This window comes from Macrosteles quadrilineatus, unplaced genomic scaffold (assembly GCF_028750875.1).
Source record: "Macrosteles quadrilineatus isolate MER2022 unplaced genomic scaffold, UCM_ALF_1.0 Scaffold_1__1_contigs__length_201487025, whole genome shotgun sequence".
Lineage (NCBI taxonomy): Eukaryota > Metazoa > Arthropoda > Insecta > Hemiptera > Cicadellidae > Macrosteles > Macrosteles quadrilineatus.
This window is the reverse complement of record NW_026542594.1, coordinates 197,588,649-197,609,542: the sequence shown is the minus strand read 5'-3', so window position 1 is coordinate 197,609,542 and position 20,894 is coordinate 197,588,649. Positions and strand designations below refer to the sequence as shown.

Here is a 20,894-nt window from a genome sequence, read left to right as displayed (position 1 = left end):
ATGTAATGTCATTTGCTTACCAGATGTTGACGTGCCGGATCCGCGGCCGAAGTTTGTGTAGAACCTGTGGAATCAGCTGATTTAGCGAGCGGGAATGACCCATTCCCGCTCTAGAGCGTAAATGAGCTATTTTGCGCACTGTTTACAGGTGTGGAAATGTGGTCGTTTCCATGCAGTAGTAAGAAAAAGAGTTTTGTAAAACCGTAGTCGAAAATCACTCATCACTTTGTGTCTTGGAAATCAATAACATTGGAACCGTCTTGGAATACGTTCCTGAGTAGAATTAATGCAGCACCTCCGTGAGAGCTCTGCCGGTTGATCTAATCTGGGTAGGTGCTACTCCAGGAAATTAATTCAAGCAAGTGCGGATTAAAATAGTCCCTAGACATAACACGGTGGGGTTGAAACTCAGCGAATCAGTTTTTCCTCATTTTCATTTTAATCTCATACACATTTAAAATATTTACACATTTCCCCCTGAAACGCTAATCCACAATATTTAGCTCAAGCCTTCGACAGCTGTTTAACACGAGGTCGCAGGCAGGTGTGTTTAAGTTCCCGCTACAACGCCAGTAGCTATCTTCAGCCCCGCCTCTGTGTTAATATTCAGAACCAAGTGGCAAATTACGCAGTATCGGCCGTGATTACCAACCAATCGCTAAACATTATTTATCCCTGACCGTAAAACCAGATGATTGGGATTGATTGGGAAATGTATGTTTGATAGTCAACTTCAATCAATTTTGCATTCATTACATAGCTGAGAAACAACAATGTTTGAACGTATTCGAGGTATTTTAGATAGCCACACCTCAAGGACAAGATTGACTCTGAACTCCAGTCTGGCTCTCAAGTACCACATTCTAAAAACGCTTTCGCATCACGGCTGGGTGAACCACCGGCAACACTTTTCAGAAACCACTGCTAAGTTTTAGGCTCGAAGGGCCATCAAGTCAATTTTGTACAACGAACATGTTTAGGCTTCGGCTTGAAGATTGTTATAAAACTTGTGTTCATAAATTACGTCTAGCTAAGAACGCACTGGGTCGGGTCGATATAGACGGGGAAAACAATTTTTTTTCTCAAAAATGTTTAGCATTGATTTGCCTATGTGCGTTCGCAATAGGCCGTTACGGTCGGGACAGGACCATCCGCAACTTCCGCCCCCGAAAGAAAGTTCAGAAAAATATTTCTAGGACATGCCGATGTGCCGTCTGCAGCTGCAGTGCGCGCACGTCTTTTGGTTCGGAAGGTACGGACGTTTTGCCTTTTTATGACATAGTTTTCAGCACAAATGCTAGGCGAAGATTATGGAGGTATCTATTGTCCGTCCGTCCCGTGCCATTCCAACCCAGAGCGCGCTTTGCAGGGGCATTGAATATTAGCGTTATATAATCAATGGCTTAAGCTAGATAACAGATTTGCACTTACAACTCCTCCCTCTGACGCTGCGACAACACCATTTTCATTTCTCCTGCGTGTGTCTGAGTCTGCGACGATGGGGAAGTCTACAGCCGGGCGGCCATCACTGCAACAAACAAACAAAATATTAGATTTGCCTATTGGGTCTGATGATGATTGGAGTGTCCAATCGAAATCGATCACCACTTACCATCTTTTGTAACCGCAGGGGGCTCACGCTTGCGTGGGTTCGTGGCCTGGGCGACCACGCGGACCCTAGCTCTCCCAGAGGGGAGGTAACTGCCCGGTGTCAGACCCGGCACTTCAGGTAGACCACAGTTATGGACGACTGGTAAGCGCCAGCCCCTTAGGGGGAGCCTCCAGTGACATTCCCTCCATTCAGGGTGGGGGGGGTGTTTAGCTCTCAGTGACGCCGTTAATTCCGCCTCTCCTCAACTACCTGTAACTGTGGTTGTGACTGAGTCCTACCTGTTGTGTTCGACTGACATTTTGTGAGGCATATCCTCGACTTTGGAAGTAGCCTCGTCCTGGGAGGTGAAATACCTAGCCCCCAGAGGGGAGGTAAATGCTCCGTGTTGGTATCGGCATTTCAAGTTGGCCACAGACATGGTCGACTGGGCACCGGGTCCCAGTGACATTCCTTTATCCAGGATGGAGGGGTGTTTAGCTCTAGGAGAGATGGAAGTACATCATAATCTCTAACCTACCTGTGTCTGTGGTACTTTGGGCTTCGGCCTGCTTGTGGTGTGCGACCAGCATTCAGTGGGCAAATCCTCGACTTTGGAAGTAACCTTTCCTGGAGGTGAAAACGGGCAAGTACCCGCAGCTCACGGGGACACTCAAGGGCAACGTAACTTTCCGCAGTGTGAGGGCAACGGTTTGTAGGTACTTATGCAAACCTATCCCTGTCTCTGAGCACGGACGGTATGGTTATCTTGAGTGTGGGGGGTTCTTCCCGGAACCTCAATTGAGTCAAGGGTGTCGCCACCTCTGGTGGATAGGTTCATCCGGGTGGGTCCCACTTCTATACCTGCCTCCTTTTGGGAAACCCTGATGGCCTGGCAGTGATGTTGGGTCTGACGGGCAAACGAAGTAGATCGGGTGCTGGGTCCGAGCCCGCCAGGGGTATCTGGGGATCTATCGCTCTGGATATCTCTGGTTCCCAGCAATGGGTCAGGCCTCGATCGGGCAGCGGTGTAAATGGGAGGTTGGGGTTCCCCCCGTCAGCGTGCTGATGGTCCCCTTCCTCCTGGCTATTGATGGCGGGTTCTGCCTGTCAGGGATGAGATAGGTCCCGAGTGTTGCTTGCACTAAATGCGTCGGGGCGCTCTACTATGGACCTCTAGGTTCCGACCTAGTGGAACCCAGGTGGAGTGACGCTTAAACAAGCAGCCGGAATCCCTGGTTAGGATTGAGGGGCAACCCTCTTTCCGAAGGGTCTGCTTCGGCAGCCGGCGAGCCTGATGACCTTAAGTCATCCGCCCATGATGTGCTAAAGGTTGATGCGTAAGCTTCGGCCTACATCATGGGGCCCGGGTATGTCCTGAAGGATAGGTACCGGGTAAGCAGTCAGGGGGCTTCGGCTCTCATGACAACAAATAATAATAATAATAATAATAATTACCATCTTTTGTATATTTACCGTCTTGTGAGTAACACTATAAGCGTAAATATATGTTTTAAGTGTTATAAGACTATCTTTATTTACTTTCCGTATACTTATACACCATACCTTTTCTAATATTCTTAAACTAACACTCCAAGTTCTAAAGTACATTCAACACACCAAGTACTTCAATCCAAAGCAAGACCCGTCTTCAATGACGAATTGAAAACACGAGAAGGCCATTGTACGCAACAATAGCTCAGTTACAACACTCATTCACAGACGGACTGTTTTGTCTAGTTATGACAATGAGCCTGTTACTGCATTCCACCATTCCAGTCTCCGTGCTGCACGTTTGTGTCTTCGTGAGTTTGGTAAATCAACAGACATTTCAGTACAATCTGTTTGGTGTGTTACACAACCGTTGTGTACAGTTTTGTATGGTTGTGTGTAAAAACATATATATTAAAAAGTTAATCTAACCCAGGTTCAAATATTGTTTCATTACATTTTTTTATTGTGTCGATTGTCTTTAGTTCTTCCCGGTCTAATGTACTTAAAGAGCGAAAATCAATCAACAAAATAAAAGGTAACTTAACATATTACTTTATTGTTTTTATGTTAGAACTGTTTTTACGGAATTTTCCACATAGGAAAAGCTAAGCAGTAACAGTACCGTAAGTCTCGTAGTAAGACCTGGATGCAGGATCGATTTGCTTGTTCGTTTTGATGTCCCCAGAGGCCAATAACGTTATCAGTTCAGATCCATTTATATAGTTTAGTAGGGAAGGCTTACTTTGTTAATTTGTTTTCAAAATGTATTTATTAATATTTATATACATGATCGACACAAGTAAAAAAACATCCGATTTTGATTAAATTTCCAAGATACAAATATGTAAACCTACATTTATTCGAACGAGTTCACGAACCAGCACGATTAAACTATAAGAACGGGGTTTTAGGTGGTAAATATTGGGGTTTAAATTGTTTAACCCTGAAACATAACATTTTGAAATTCTTTCTAAGCCATTTTCGAATGATCAAAAACAAATAATTTAGCATATTTTACCGTTGTTGTACAATTATTCAAACATTTGCAACCAAGTAACCTGTGTTAGTGCACAAATTATCAAATAAAAAAACAAAGGTCCTTTGCCGTTTAAAAATACCGATAAAAAGCAAAATCAACATCCATAATGGCGAAGTTAGCGATTCTCAACGAACTCTGACAATGCTTCATCTGGGTTGTCGAGTCAAGCTGGCCCATGTGGTATAGTCTGTATGATGGAACCTGTCTCATAAACCTAGGTCTACCTGGGAGTGGCCCAGGCCATAAACCATTGGTTACCCATGCAGACGGGGCGTCAGAAAAAAGGATACACGCTGAAGAGGACATGGTCATAGAAAAAACATTATTCCGGTGGACCGTCGACTCCCTGGGCTGAAACATCATGAAACAGACAAGACAGGTTCCATCATACAGACTATAGTGCTCGCAAAAGACAGTCCAAACCAAATGACTAACCAAACCTAACCTAACCAAATGACGCAGTAAATTACCTACAGAGCGACGTTAAAGATTATGAACGACGTAATCCAAAGCCCGTCGACAGATCTCGACATAATCTCGATGCCAAAACGTAGCAAACTGTTGCCAGAAACGTAGAATGTGTGTAAAGAGTTAAGGTAGTCGGACGGGTTCATACATATTGATGTTCCCCGACAACAGCACTGACCTCCGCGATCGCCTGATAAGGAAGGCTGTCCAAGGTCAAACTGATAACATTATGTGGTGGAGGGGGAGGTGTTACCTGATTGTACGATACAGGGTGTTCCCTCTCTACCAACCTAAGGTATTATTTCTTGGTCCTTAACAATTTTATCACATTTAAATCGTATGTAAGTCGTAAGAGCCGCCATTTTGTGTTTTTTTTTTTCAAAATTACTGTTTTAATAACCGTAATAGACCTAGGCCTAGGCGATAGGTACTTAGAACTTTAAAATTTCACATGAAGAATCTTGATACTTGTCTCACCAACTTGTGTGGAAGAATCAACATGTTCTAATGTAAAAATTCGAAATTGCGCCTACTATAATAGTTTTTAACAAAAATATCTACAAAATTAAAAAAAAAACACACAATAATCTTATTTTATTGGGAATAGGGTTCAAGCCAAACGTAATAACACCCCGACATTTAAAATCCAATATAACATTACCGATATATGAATTTTTTGTGGCACGCGCCTACTAGTGCTTATGAAACTATCATATTGAAATTGTTGAAGACGATAGGGCTGGCATACATTGGCCTACACTATACTCCGTTCATACAATTTAGGCAGTTTTGAAGAATCTACTCCATCCACGTCTTGATCCTACCATTAAACATAGTCCTTAACAGATAATTTTTTTTCAAAAACACATATCAAATGCAACATACAGCAGAAAAAGGTTGTGGGGGAACTTCCCCTCATATATTGTGGACGAACCAAAATAGGCGTGCACCACAAAAAATGACTACTACTGCTAAAGAACAATAGTCAATACCCCTCCGTGTGACTGTCGTCATGAAGACATTCCAGTGCAGTGTGCAGATAAGCTACGTAATGAGTCGTCAGTGTGAGTGTACAGACAACAGACAATGAGCGCGATCTAGAGGCAAGTGAGGTGAAAGCGCTCCCACCATTGTCTGTGTATCGTCTGCGGCACTTCGGGCCCAGTTTTTATATAGTGGCTGTTTAGAATAGCGAAAAAGAAAGTCGGGTATACGTAAACTATGTGGAACTAAGTGCACTTCCAGAAGTGCACTTAAGAGAGATCTCAGCTGGTACTGTGGTGAGGCAGTGATGAGAAAATGGTCTAGTTGTTAGGACGCGGAACTTTTATCCTAGAGAACCAGTAGTTTTCTAATGTACCTATCTGGAAAAAGCAGGTCTCAAGCAAGAACTTTTTCGTATTGAAACCACAAATTTTGATTGCTGCCGGAATAAAAAAATTGCATCACGTATTTGAAACACTCCACTTATAATTAATTATCAAAATCGATAATATATAAAAAATCTATTTGCGTATTAGGAGCGCAAAGTACGTCATTGGCTCTCTAGGACTTCAGATGGCCGCACTAGTGATCGTTGGACCTCACGAAGCTTTATAGCTGAGTGCGGTAAACGTTTCGAGATCGGCAATGGCTGTTTGTGCTCGTACATATACAACAAGATTTTACCATTACCATGATTAACTTAGGTGTCATAACACACACAGATTAACCTTATCTTATAGTTATATATATGTAATTTAGGTTACGTTTGCTTTTTTATGTTTTTTTTTTTTTTTTTTTTTTTTGCTGTACCGTCTCCACGGTAACTGCCAACAGTGTGAATGTTCATTTCCGCTCTTGAGCGTAAAATACCTGTTTTGCATACTATTTACGAGTGTGGCTATGTGGTCAGTTCCATGCAGTAGTAGGAAAAAGCAATTTCAGTGTTAAAATCTCAAACTGACGGATTTACAAATGTAAATATGAAATAAAATTTTTTCGCCAATTGAAATATTTGGTAAATTAGAATTAGAATCTAGTATCGATGCATAAGAATCAGTACGAGACACCCTGTATTTACGTTATATCGCAAACACCCAATCACTAGATAACTATGTCCAAAAGCATTGTACCGTGCAGTCAATATACCTACACCAACCGCTCTACCATTGGCTCATTACATGACAAACAAGTAATAGGTTCGGCGACGGAGCGTGTCTAATAAATAAATATCTTTGTAAATTAGAAAATCGGTCCATTAATCACACGCCCACGTTACGTAACATCCGATTTTGACTTTTGCTCAGCCCACGAGAAAATGTACTAATACAGTGGAACCTCGATAACAAGTCGCCCTTGATAATAAGTAATTTTAAAATCCCCTGGACGTAATTTTACCTCTAATCAAATGTTATTTAAAACCTCGAAAAGAAGGCAACCTCGATAACAAGCCTTGTATTTTGAATCCCCATGAGAGTCTTGTTATCGAGGTTCTACTGTATTTCCTTACTGAAAATTGATTTTACCCTTAATCACACGTTTTGCAAACCTCGATAAGAATTCAACTTAACTATGATAACAAGTCTACAGTATTAAAAATCTCCATGAGAGTCTTGTTATCAACTGTATTTCCTGATGGAAAATTTATTTTACCCTTAATCACATCTTATTGCAAACCTGTATAAGAGTCAATCTTGATAACAAGTCTACAGTATTATAAATCCCCATGAGGGTATTGTTGTCGAGGTTCTACTGTATTTTCTTTTGGATAATTTTAAAACTTTGTTATTTAAGAGTAAGACAAATAAAAATATAGTAGTGTCTAAAAGAATTTAGGTTAAAATTACTTGATTAAATATTTCGAGTTAGTTGAAGGTCTACATTTCTATTATAGAAAATGCTATTGTCAAGAAATACGTCGTACTACCGTATTACAGATGGTTTAGTATCTAAAGTCAATGATATAAAAAGTCGTATGTACTTGTAAAGCACGATGTGTTTTTTATTTATTGTCCGCACCCTTTACAAGTAAACGTCATGATATTTGGTGACATTTAAGCGACATTTAGTTGACCTTAACTCGTTTCGGAGAAGAGTTATAAATCATAGAACAGCTAACATAAGAACCCAGATATAGCTGTTATTTAAACATCAATCGGGGGTTTAAAAGTTTAAATCAATCTGTTAGTATGATTATTTATTCCTATCTGAAATTAATATACTCTTCTAGATAACTGAGTAGTAGAGTGGTAGTGCTCGCCCTTCAGTAAAAGATCACCAGTTCGATCCTGAGAAAAGTCTAAAGCTTTTTCATAGTTCGAAACTTGATCAGACGTACTTGGCTTTTTGATAAATCAACTGTAAACGCGTTGAAACAGCTGGTATAAACCAAAACAATTTTCGCCTTGAAGGCAGGTGACATGGCATTATATAGATCAATCAATCAATCATTGAGATGGGGACGCCACCTAGGTGCGTATTTTAACCTAATCCAACCCAATCTATCAAGACACTACGTACGTTCACATGATAACTAATTGACTAAATTATTGTAAACCCCTGAAAATCCACCATTACAAAGACCACGAATCTCCTACAACACGAAATGAACACAATTCCAACACAGAAGTGATAGTGTCCAAGTCGGATTAACGAGTGTCGGACTATCAAGAGACGGATAATCGAGTGTCATCTGTGAGTGTGAGTGTCACTACGTAGATTGGCATTGATGTAGGCCAAGGGCAATAGACTACATCATCAGCCGAGCCAACACAAGACCAGTTCACCCTGCGATGGACATTAGCATATCTTACAGAACACAGTGACCCATGTGAATCGTCAAGCACCTTTTATTCGCTACAGTCTCGGATGTGAGAATAGTTAAAGCGATTCGCACAGAGTTGATTGATGAATACTATAGTCTGTGTGACGGAACCTGTCTCCTGATGCTCCGTCTACCTGGAGACTGGCCATGCCGATGGTTGAAGACCCATGTAGACGGAGGGGACAAGTTCCATAATACAGACTGTGGATGCGATACTCCCTGGTGTAGATTAACGTCCGCACGAGTGAGTACTACGACTATTCGCAGTACTATCCTGAAAATTATACCAATTCGTATATACCGAGGCAAAAATGTGGTTCGGATTCCAATATAAACTGTAGGTCCCTTAGTTGACATTAGCTGTATGGGCGATTAATTAACAGCTAAGGAATATGTCAGCCTTAGTCACTAACAAGACCACAAGATCGCGCCACTCATCTCCATTCATACTTGGCTTAAAATACCTACTTTGTATGGTCGCCATTTCATTGAAAAGTATTCAAGTATTAATAGCGGTTCATCACAAGGAGCGAAAGAGTCTTTTTTCGTATTTCCCACAATCGACAAACACGATTGCGTACCAGAAAGGCACACCCAGCCACTTTTACTCCTAGTGATGAAAACTACTATTTTTCCAACAAATAATCGAAGTTACCTAACCTACCCTGGTGAGACGGATATACATAGAAACCCTGGTGTGTTCAGTATGACATAAAAGTAACAACTTTCTTCTAAAAACTCAACCACGAAACTTCGCACGAATGTACGACGCGAGAGAGAAAGAGAAAGATGACCCTCGTGGCATGCTAATGTACTGTAATGGACAAATCACCGCTATGATAATTGGCATTGATAAATATCCGTTGCTCGGCTCTTCGTGGTTACGGCATGGTAATTATAGTACAACTTACTTGGCACTATAGAGTACCTCCTTCATAGGCACATCTCAACATCGGCAACTACTAAAAGTTAGTATAAGTCGCTTATGTTCTTGTGGTATGACTGTTAGTAGGCCTACTGAGATTTGTGGCTTCAATCCATTTGCTTAGGTTTTAAATTGGCTTAACGTGGAGGTAATTCGCGAAAATTTCGTATAGAAAGTAAAACACCCTCGGAGTTTCAAATATTGTATAAACCTACAAAAATATTTTATTTTGGACAGAAACAAGGTTTTTGAACATGCAAAAATCACGGAACACAGGCTATTTTTAAGAGCATAGCGGATTTAACACCAAACAAACCGATTCCAGCTAAGATCAAGAGAATAGCCTAAGAATATTTCGTTTGGCATTCCTTTCTTGTTAATGACCTGTTACCGTGTTTAATACATAATAACTTATACATAGCACTTTAATACGTTCGTACAGTTGTAAACTTGTCTATTAAAAATTTACCATAAAGTATATCATGAGAATAATGTTTAATAATTATGTCACAAACAATAATCTATTGAACTAGAATATTGTGGAATGATTGGAGACAAAAAATATACTTTTGGGAAATATGAAATGTTTGTGAAAACCCACAAAAAAATGCCAAATAAAAGATTCGGCGGGAACAAACTCGACAAAACTTTTGATTATCCTTGCCAACACCTTTGCTATGTTTTAACAATTTTGAAGCATACCAAAAGGATCGAATGTGTACTGTAACATGCGTAAATTTTACGTTGGATTTAAGTTAATTATAAAGAATCAATTTAAAGAAAATGTGTAAGTGCTTACTGTAAATATGTCGCATTCCCAAATGTTTTTTAGTTCTACAGGTTTTCGTAAATCTAAAAATATGACCGTAACAAATTAGTTGACGTTTCAGCTATATAACCTAAGCTCAAAGGTAAGGCCTACCTAGGTATAACCTAAGAATTAATTGAGTTACTTAGTCGCCCATATTTGTAATAATTTTTAACGCTATCCTTACTACCTGATTTAAAAAAAATCAATACGTACCTACCCTAAGATTATGGCACAACCAACGATCACCATAAGACCCTTCAACTAAAGAATCTTGTCCAATTAACACAGCCGAATGACAACGTTGAATCGTAATCACCATAAATATTCCTCGTACAATGCTTATCATCGTATTCGAGTGTGAAATCATAAACATCAAAGTTAGAAAGTGGCCAAACTCCTTTCTACGGACGGCGTGCTCCCGGCCCACAACTATACAAGGTGCTGCGCCGCCTGCCACAACAATGAACAGTCACCTGACAAAGTGGCCTTCCTTATAGAACAGAAAGTTGCTAATTGTTGAATCTACTTACTTTTGTCGCACACCAGAAGTATTCCAACAAAACAGCGTGCTTTTATTAGGCACGTGTACGCTTGAAACTAAGCTGGCTACACTTAAAGCATTACTACGATCAGCTGGTGCAGCGTTTACCAATTTTGTTCAATGTTTGGATCTGACCTAACCTAAAAATTTGTTGTACAGTGTTTGAGAGTCTTGGGTTTAAGGCAAAACAATTATGTAAACGTCGTTTTTCCTCAAGTATGTCTTCTTACGTTTCCGTATGTTTCACAAACAAAACTGAACAAAACTTCAGTATTTAATGACCTTCCATATATCTCAAAAATTAAATAGACCATCGTAAAAGTTAAGAACATAAGAAGTTTTTAATTTGTATGCTAATTGTTTTTACAGCGTCAAGGATTTATTTTTATTTTAGAGAAGTGTAATCCGTTTTTGATTTTGATACATGTACCAATGCAAGATATACGTTTCAGATAGCCTACACCAGAAAGAAAACTATCCTAAACTAATGGTTGAAGTAATAAAGCTGATGTCAAATTCTATTCTATGATCAAAGTGAATGCATATGGCGTAATCTATCTTAGAGATTAAAGAACCTCAAGTTATCTACGAAATCCAACATCTTGTTGGGCAACAAAGCGGTTATTTTCGTAGTTGGCAAACAATGCGATGGGACATTTTTATCCGCCATGTGATCAGCTGGGTTGCCTAGTTGGCGGGAATGAGTCACTGTCAGCTGTTCAAGGCTGCGGTCGGCGGGAAAATAATCTGAGGTCGCAGGTCACGAGTAGGAGAGCTCTCTACATGCTTTTACTTCCACTAGTCCATGTTGCAGTCACAGTGCGTCGAAAGAGAAGTTAGCATACGGATTATTTTAAGAATGCTCAAACTTGTTGCTTGGGATTTTATTTACGACTGGTCACCGCTTTGCAAAGCGGCTTATAGCTAACTTTACAAAAATGGACATTTTCCAAATTCACTACAATAATTGTTTCAGGTTAAAATGTTATAAATTACAGTAGGCCTATCTACAATAATTTCTACTTAGGGTTGGGTTAGGTTACGTTGGGTTGTTTTGAACCATGACATAAACTAAGACTTCAGTTGTTTATAGTGACATAGAATGAAATAGTGGTAGTAAATTAGTAGAAAAGGTCCACAAAAATGAGTCAATTTTAGATGTCACAAAAAGCTATGGAATTAAAAATAATACAATGGCACGTAGTTTCTGTATAATTATCTAAGATTTTGCTTTTGAAATTTCTTTCCAAACCATTTGGAGCTTTAAAATACATTATAGTTTATTGAAGCATTGTTGAGCTTAATAGTTTTTTAAAAGAAAAAAAAAACTGTAACATTAACATGTTTTTGTTGTTGTTATTTTTATGAAGACCAAACCCATTCTTATGGTAAACTGTTTTAGTTTACTTGTATGCGAACATATTTTGATCAAAATTGGAAAATGTATTAATTCCAAACTAAACTATTACCATTTCACTAAACAACACTTTTTTACCTTCCCTGTTGTAGCAGCAAACCTTAAGTGCTTGTTAAATTAATGCCATTTAAATAAGGAATAAATATGTGTTTTAAGGTGATATTTGAGTGAGAATCAAGTCTGCCGGTTTGTTGCAGCGGGGGTGTATTTTTATTTTACAACTTCAACACGGAAACAGAATGTGTATATTACAGTAATAATTTCAATTCTGGAAGACAGAGACATACACATGGGTGCGTATTTTAATCCATGAATTAAAAGTACCGGTAAACGTAAAATGGAATGGAATACGATAATCTGTGTAGCTTTGTACTGACTAAGATCAGCTGTTTCTTAGCCACGACCATTTTATCAAAAGCTCAATGATCAAGAACAGCTGTGTCAATTTTCCAACCATCAAAAAGCTGCTGAGATTTTTCAGGATCGAACCAGAGACCTTCCGAATACCGATACGAATGCCAAAACCACTCAGCAATAGTCAAACGCTAAATCAACACTGGCATCAGACGAAACACACACTAGGAAATGCCGACTGAGATCAAAACATTAATTCCAAAACATTAGTTAACCTCAAACCCAACTTGAGTAACAACCATGGATGTTATCCAGAAGGCACCTGGAGATAAGTTTCTGATTGCTGCCTGGAGCAAGGTGTGGCACTGGCTGGACTATCCCATGCCATTCCGTAACCAACCAGTTTACTAACAATGATGTACGATAACGTTTTACAAGTTTCATAACGGACCGTAGAGATTTAGCACAGGTCTGAATGGCCTACAATAGCTCAGATGCAAAACCTTTTGCACAACAGTCTTCTGTACTGTACTACTGGGACTGAATCACAACCTCCTCTAGTACAACCTCATATGTACTAGAGAAGACTTCTTGATTTAATTGAATAAACCTCTGCAGCAACAAACCTGCAGACTAAGCGGAGTTCCATTTACCTGGTTGGATATTTACTAAACAAACGAGTATCCCTAAAAATTGTCAGCTTTATTTTCTAAATGACATTTAATGAGAGCTTAGATTTGCTTCTATATGGTAAGTTTAATAAGAGTGATTTTTAATGCCATGTAAATAGGTTTGTATGAAATAAACAAATTTGCCAAATTTAGTCAAAATACATCCCTAGACAAACAAACTACAACAATTTCTCCACAAGAATAACATAGGTACCAATTCCAAATGTACAGTTTTTTTTTACATATTTTCTTCATAATCGTTAAGCATACAAGAACGCTATGATAAGCTACATAATTTTTCGGGCCCTACAAAATAGTTTGTACAATTTTAAAAATAATTGCATAATTGTATGTTCATAGTCCATTAGCTGCTAGTAGGACTATAATAGATCATGCTGGTTAATGAACTCATTAGAATAAAATGTAGGTTAACACTAAATACGCCCTAGCCTATAGGTAAATTTGCCTAACTGTAAATTTAGAAAACTCATTTAAGATTTACTAGTCATACCATCACATAAAAATATGACACATTATGGTATGATGAAAATGATAATCCAGAACTGCATAGAGAATTAAAGTACAACTTCTTAAATCCATGGTATCCAAAGTGTAAAAATATCGCTTTCATTCTATGCTATCACAACAAAAAGGACAACATGAAGGTATAATTTAATTAGTTAATTTATAGTTTTTTATCTCCTTTCACTCTAATCCTTCTTTACATTCACCTCATAAATATTTATTTAACTTCATAGCCTACAATACTTTCTAATCCCTAATCCGGAGTTTACATCAACCTTCCAATAATTGTTTCTAACTGGCTTTATCAGGTGGAACAAAAAATATTTTAAACACAACCTCACCTTTCTTTTTACAAAAATGTTTAAGTTGTTTTCCTTTTGAGCAATGTATTTTTATTTGTAGAGTATACTCTCAAGAACATTAAAATAAACAATACTACTGTCAACCGATCATTTGTAGCATTATTTAACAGTGAATACTTCATTTATGATACAGGTTTCAAACTGAAAAGAGGCTCCTGTCCTATAATTTACATTGGAAAGGTAAACCAGATAAAATTTGAAAGTGTCAGAGTAATACATTAACAATAATAAAAACCAAAATCTGCTTAGGCCTAAAAAATGTTTATGAAAAAATGCTATCTTAAATTTAAAGCGCACATTAGAATGAACAAACATGAATCAGCGATGGCAAATTGTGTGTAACATATTTTCTTTATCTAGGGTGAGTAGGCCTATGTAGGATTTTGTAGCATTCTTAATTTGTTTCTACAACCACATCCAAAAAATCTAACCTTAATGTGAATCCAACTACTTTTAAAAGTCTTAGTGTAGCCAAACAAGGGTAGTCCCAAATATGGGAAAACTTCTGAGAGTGAATTACATCTGACAATGAAAACCACAATGGATTCTGGTGTCAAAATCCTACGTTAGAATTATGATTCATGACCAACCAACACTGGCCTAACATACAGGGGAGTTTTATATAAGCTAGTAAACAAGGGTACTTTGGAAGTAAAATTATTTATAACAAGTCCTGCAAAAATTAACCTGTGACAGCTCGATAAACCCGTAAAGAATTATTAAGACGGTTCCACATAACCCAACATCAGAGTTAGTTACGACACAGTAAGTGACCTTGATGGAAAACTAGAAAACTTGGTTTCAATAGTTACTCAATGAATGTCTTTACCATTTTGACTCAGCTCTTCACTGTACGCCTACTTGGACATTAACTATATGTGAGTTACAACCTGACAATCAACGCACTAGCCTGGCCAGTCAGCAACAAAACCTTTAATTTCTTTCAGGGTGTTCAAAAAGGATGAGACATTGACATATTTGACCTAGTTTGTCCTTGGGTAAAAATTTTAGAAAAATATTAACATGTTCCCACCTCTTTTGGAACACTATGTAGAAGAGTTAGAACACTGTGGGTACCGATACAGTAGACCTATTATGTAGATGAGTCTGTACTTTCTTAAAAAGTTAAAATTATTCAGTTTAACCTGCAGGTGAGCAATTTAGAGATTTAATCAACTATATCTCAGTTTTTATGTAAAAACCAGTACTTCTCATACTTGGCATCCTTCCTGTCCGCATTTTTCCCTTAGCTTGTGGGACTGCACTAGGTGTATCACTTCACTAAGAAAGCAATGAACTATGTTAAATGTATTTTGATCTATTTGCAGCTAAATATGCATTCAAAATAGCCTAAATGTATGAGCACGGATCAAAGAGTGACACAAGTATATTTAAAGGTAGGTCTATCCTCTTTAATCTATGGTAGAAGAGTGAGAAATATATTTGCATAACTTAGCTATGTTAGGCTACTAAAATAATCTTGTGTCCTTTGATCTTGCTCTAACATATAGCCTAATATATTTTCATTCATTGTAAATGAGATTTGACGCAAGGATTTCCATAACATTGCCCGACTAGACGATGAATGACAATGCCCTTAGCGACTTGTGACATCTTGATGAGTCATTTGAATACACACAACTACACAAACACTCACTCGTTTCAAGGTCTCATTCTGGCAATGTCTGTTGATTTTTCTCAAGGAAGAATCTCTTGAATGGTTCGCAAAAAATCAGTTCAACCCCCCCCCCCCCCTGAGCCACAGTTTGCTTTACGGCCAAGAAATTCCATAGTCATAGCATAGTTGAAAGCAAGAATGAATAGTAATTAAACCGTAAATTTTGAAACGTCATACTGTAATCCAGCTACTAGGAGGTTACGAATTGTGGATACTACTAGTAGTAGGGATGCACTGTGGATGCGATACTCCTTGGTGTGGATTAACGTCCGCACTAGCAAGTACTACGACTACCCGCAGTACTATCCTGATAATTAGACCATTTTTGTTACGGTAATACAAAGACAAAAATGTGGTTTGGATTCCGCTATAAACTGTAGGTCCCTTAGTTGCCGTTAGCTGTATGGGCTATTACGGTAATTAACAGCTGTGTCTAAGGAATATGTCGGCCTTAGTCATTAACAAGGTCACCACTCATCCGTCACTCATATTTGGGTTAAAATACGCACAAAGTGGCGTCCCTATCTTAAATAATTGAAAAGACTGGTTACGACTCTATCACTAGATTGTTAGAAATCATAAGAAATTATCATTGTATTGCGGTTAATTAGGCCTATAGCCTAACTTTTAAAATAATCCCAAAATTAGGCGATTGCTAACAAAAGTTTCATTGTGGAAAGTGAAACATGCTAATAACTAAAACATTTGTTAAGACTGTATTATCATTTAGGCCTAAAATTATAAGGGGTTACTAGCCCAATAATAGGCTACATAAGTTTAGGTTTAAAAGACTTTCCTCATAACCTTTTATTGCAGTCCTACTTATGTCATGGTAAAATTTTAATTTATATAGCCTGGCCTACAATTAGAAAAGCTGACAAACCTGCCGCTGAGTAAGATCCAGAAATAAAAATAAAATTCCAAAACGTTGAACACAACGTAACTTAGCCTATCTTATATTTAAAAATTTTATCTTTTGATTCAATTTAGCCTAAATAAAAAAAAATGGGGTTTAAGTCAATAAACCAGATGTTTAAGGGGCGGTTCACGAGTCATGGGTTATCCTTAGTTCGAGCGCAAAATCCAGTTATAGCCGGTTTTTTACGGAACCCCGTACTCGTGAACCGCCTCTTAATGTTAATGCAAAGGCTTTTACTTTTTTTTAAATAAAGTACGTTATAGTACATATGTTACGGAAGATAAAAGGCATCTGAAAACACAATTGAGCACTGAACATAGCAGGCTACTTAAATATTCTTATAACTTAAGCCTATCTTATTCAGGTTTGTGGGGAAGGCAGGTCAAACTTTGTGCTAATTTGTGACTAAGTTACCTAGGCCTACCTACATTAAATTAAGTCCAAGGTGTAAAAATGTAGGTTGGATTAACTGTTAAAAAGATTAACTCCTAGGTCTAAAAATGTAGGCCTAGGTTAGATTAAACTTAGTCAAGTTATAAAGTTAAATTTGGTGTACGTTAAGGTTTTTTTTTTGTTTTTTTTAAACTTAGTTAGGTTAAAACTTAGTGTAAGGTTAAAAGGTTATAGTGAACTACGTTTTAATTTATACTTAAGCATGCTTGCATAAGTTACTTAGGCTACCTACTCGGCTGAACAAACATAGGCCTACTTAAAACTTAAATAATGTAACTTAGGCCTAGGGGCCTATGACTAAAAGTAGTGATTTATAAAAACAAAAAATGTAGCCTATTAAACTTAGGCTATATTACACCTGAGCCTAAGCCCTATTCCTCATCTAAAGCTTATCTTGTCCAAGCGTAACAGATCTTGTTTTGGGGACTGCACTTTAGTTTAACTTATGTCTTACACTGATTTGAATGAAAAATATTGAAATACAGATTATTCCAAGTATCGATTATTTCAATTGGTTAATTAAATTATTAGGTTATGTTAATCTACAGTAACCAAACTTGATAACTTATCGAATGAAGTAATCGATATACCGATCTATAGTCTATTAATTTGAATGAGTGTAGGACGTAAACTAAAGTGCAGCCGTTTTAGGTTTTTTTGCATGGTTTTTGCTTTAGTTTTGTTTTGGCATGCGGTGGTCTGTTTGTTCCCCTAACTTATTATATGTAGCATGCATTTATTTGTAAGGGCTGCACTTTACTTGACGTCCTACACTCATTCGAATGAAAATATCGATCGATAGCCTATATCGATTAATCGATTGCTTCATTCGATATCATTTGGTTAGTTAGGTAAGGTTAACCTAGCCTAACTAACCAAACGATATATCGCATGAAACAATCGAATGAAAATATTGAATCGAAAAAACAATCGAATGAGTGTAGGACGTCAAGTAAAGTGCAGCCTTTGTAAGTCAAGATCAACTATTTAGGCTATTATTATTTATTTTGTATTGAGAGTGACATAGCCTATTGCATTGCTTGGTGGCCAAATAAATCATTGAATCATTGGGTTAGGCTAGCCTATGAACATTTTGCTTTGGCACTACAGTAAGTTAGCTTAGGTATCTTGGGCTTGCAAGGAAACTTGAACATTATGGAAAGGCGGACGGGGGTGTCGAATGTCTTATTAAATGTAAATAACGTTGAGTACCTCCGATCAATTCATGTAATTACGTGTGAATGAAATAAAGCATCGGTGGCAATTTTTTCGACACTGGCAATTTGCTACGTCTCAGGATCCATAGTGCGACAGCTTCGGCTAGAAATTTATAACAGGGATGACAACACTTTCAAAGCGATTTTCTCATGGTTAAAGAAGTAAACATCAATTTTTAAACGATTTGAATTCACTTTAACGACCGAGAGTAGGCCTATTATTGCAAATTATTAATTTGGCCTGTTGTAACAGGGAACTACTGCCATCTTTGATCGATCGCAAGTAATATACAAATGAAATGAATCATAACTCCTAAATAAACAAGTCTACCGCAAAATCAAATCCGATTACAAATTTATGATGGTTAAATCATTAATTTAGTATAAAAGTTATTACTTACCAACACTAATAAACACAATAAAATGTAAAATTCACAGACCACAACAAACCGCACTTCACTTCAATGAATCGTTACCGAACTGCTCAATTTTCTCGGAGAAAACGAGATGTCTGCTCTAAACGAGATTTCACGAGATTTTTAAATCCAGCTGACTACAATTACAGAGTTTCAAAGGTGTCACAGACCATCAGCACACTTAAAACGGGAATGTAGGCGTTGATTATGTGTTGAAAAACATTCTCACCAACATGCAATAAATCTTCAGAAACAGAAACCTCCTGTTATATGTATATCATGTACTCAGTAGTGTATAATTTATTGTTATACATGTGGCAGCCCTGTCTTTGAGAATACGAATACACACTCTTCCGTCCTCAAGATGTCTTCTTATTGCAGAGCCTAAACACCCGTAGCATAATCTATTATAATCCAAATACAATATGGTGTCAGAAGTGTCCAAATACAATACCTCCGACTGAATACCTCAAGTATTAAGGTGTTTGTTTTTCATAACGTCAAGCAAGACCTAGAAAAATGAAGGAAATGTACCTATTTTTCTCAGACCTACCTAATTTTCAGTAACCTATCGTTAATGGTTTTGACGTGAGTGGTAGAGGAATCTAATGTATCGTGATAAGCCTTCCACAAAGTGCCGGTCCACATCCATGTCCATAAGTGGTCCATTGAACGTCGGTTTTTTTGCACACCCTAGATAGTCGCACACAGTTGTTACTTGTACTTCTCAGAAGCCGTCTGTATTCATAAAACAATTTTACATCATCTCCTTTAAAGGCGCTCTGCAGACACCGAGAATGAGAAGGTACACACTCAATGGTACACCTACTAGTAAGTGGTGTAGCATAGACGCAACATGCTAAGTGGTGTCTAGGGTAAAGTCCAAACCCCCCCCCCCTCATCACCTTCACCCACTACAACTCTCACAGTCGAGGAAGACCATGTGCCTTGTGCGAGAGGAATTTCCGCACAGTGCTCGCCGCTCAGGCTCTTCCTTGCTAGTCACAAGTATATTTTCGACACAACGTAAAAAGCTGAGGTGCACACGGATACCATAAGCGAGTTTTTCTCTGTATGGATCAGATTCCATTTAGTCAGGTGGTGGTGATACACACCAGCAGCCTATGAATTAATTGTTGTTTAGCTTAATAAAATCAGTGTTATCAACATTCTATTTGTCAGCTATTGTTGTTAGTGATCAATCACTAGCTCATGTTCTTTTAACTTTTAATGTTTTTATTGTTATTGCATTTTGCTTATTGTCCTTTAAACAGACTGTAAATTAAATTATGTTAAAAAACGTTTATGTGAGCTCTTCACTTCACACTGCACGGCCAAACAGCATCTGTTCGGATTCGGAATTCTCGTTGGACCTACAATTAATGCTCTTCAAAACAGGCCTTCATTTTACAGATGGTGATACCTTTCGGCGCAACACCAATATGTAACGTTAGGATGAGATTTTGTACTTCCACTTCACCTTGAGCTGGGAGATCGGATTACAATCAGGACCTCAATCAACTACTCTCTTCTTTGGAAAGGATTATCTTCTCACATAATACTTCCTTTAAATATATAATCACACATATGAGCTTTGTTGCGTGAAACGTAACCAAACTAGATACTTGGGGGTTGTAAAAGTTCTACTCAACACGTCCATTGAGATTCTACTTTGTAGTAGGACCTTGATTTCAAGCAGGGCCGCTTTTATATGGGCACGGGCCCAGGGTCGCAGGAAATTTTAGTTAGTTGGGGGCGTAATCATCTCTCAGGCCCAAGCGCATCAAATGCAAACCGTGGGCCAGTTTTCAACCAAATCATCATAATCTCTTCGCAAGAAAATTTATGACCACCACTGTGGAACAACTCTAGATAACAGATTAAGCTATATTTTTTTTGTCGTAGGGAACTAGGCTCTAACCCGCAATCGATTTTCATATTACTTTAGGCTATACGGTACCTAATAGTTGCGAAATCATCACTTGGATAAAATAATACATTGGTAATTTCACAGGATTAGGATTTAAACCTGGGAACTCATGGACCAAAGTCCCGCTCTCTACTAATATACCAGCTCTCTCCCTCTGTTTAGCTCAAAGAACAAAGGCAACAACAAAATTAACAAGTATAAACGAACAGCATTGTCACATGGGCTCACAAACAAAGCACATGGCTGATAGGCACAGGATATATCCACCCTAGTGTTATTGA

The 20,894-nt window shown here is 38.1% G+C and overlaps 1 protein-coding gene across 1 annotated transcript in view; it reads right to left on the bottom strand.

Annotated features, from left to right (window-relative positions):
- The window catches only part of LOC128993842 (lissencephaly-1 homolog), a 60,322-nt gene extending 41,559 nt beyond the window's left edge, over nt 1-18,763 (bottom strand). Inside the window, exons 1-2 of the mRNA XM_054417899.1 lie at nt 18,669-18,763; nt 1,432-1,528 (exon numbers count right to left, since the gene is read on the bottom strand). Coding sequence (XP_054273874.1) covers nt 1,432-1,469 — 38 coding nt within the window. The 5' untranslated portion in view covers nt 1,470-1,528; nt 18,669-18,763. The remainder of the gene's footprint in view (nt 1-1,431; nt 1,529-18,668) is intronic.
- Nucleotides 18,764-20,894: the final 2,131 nt, after the last annotated feature.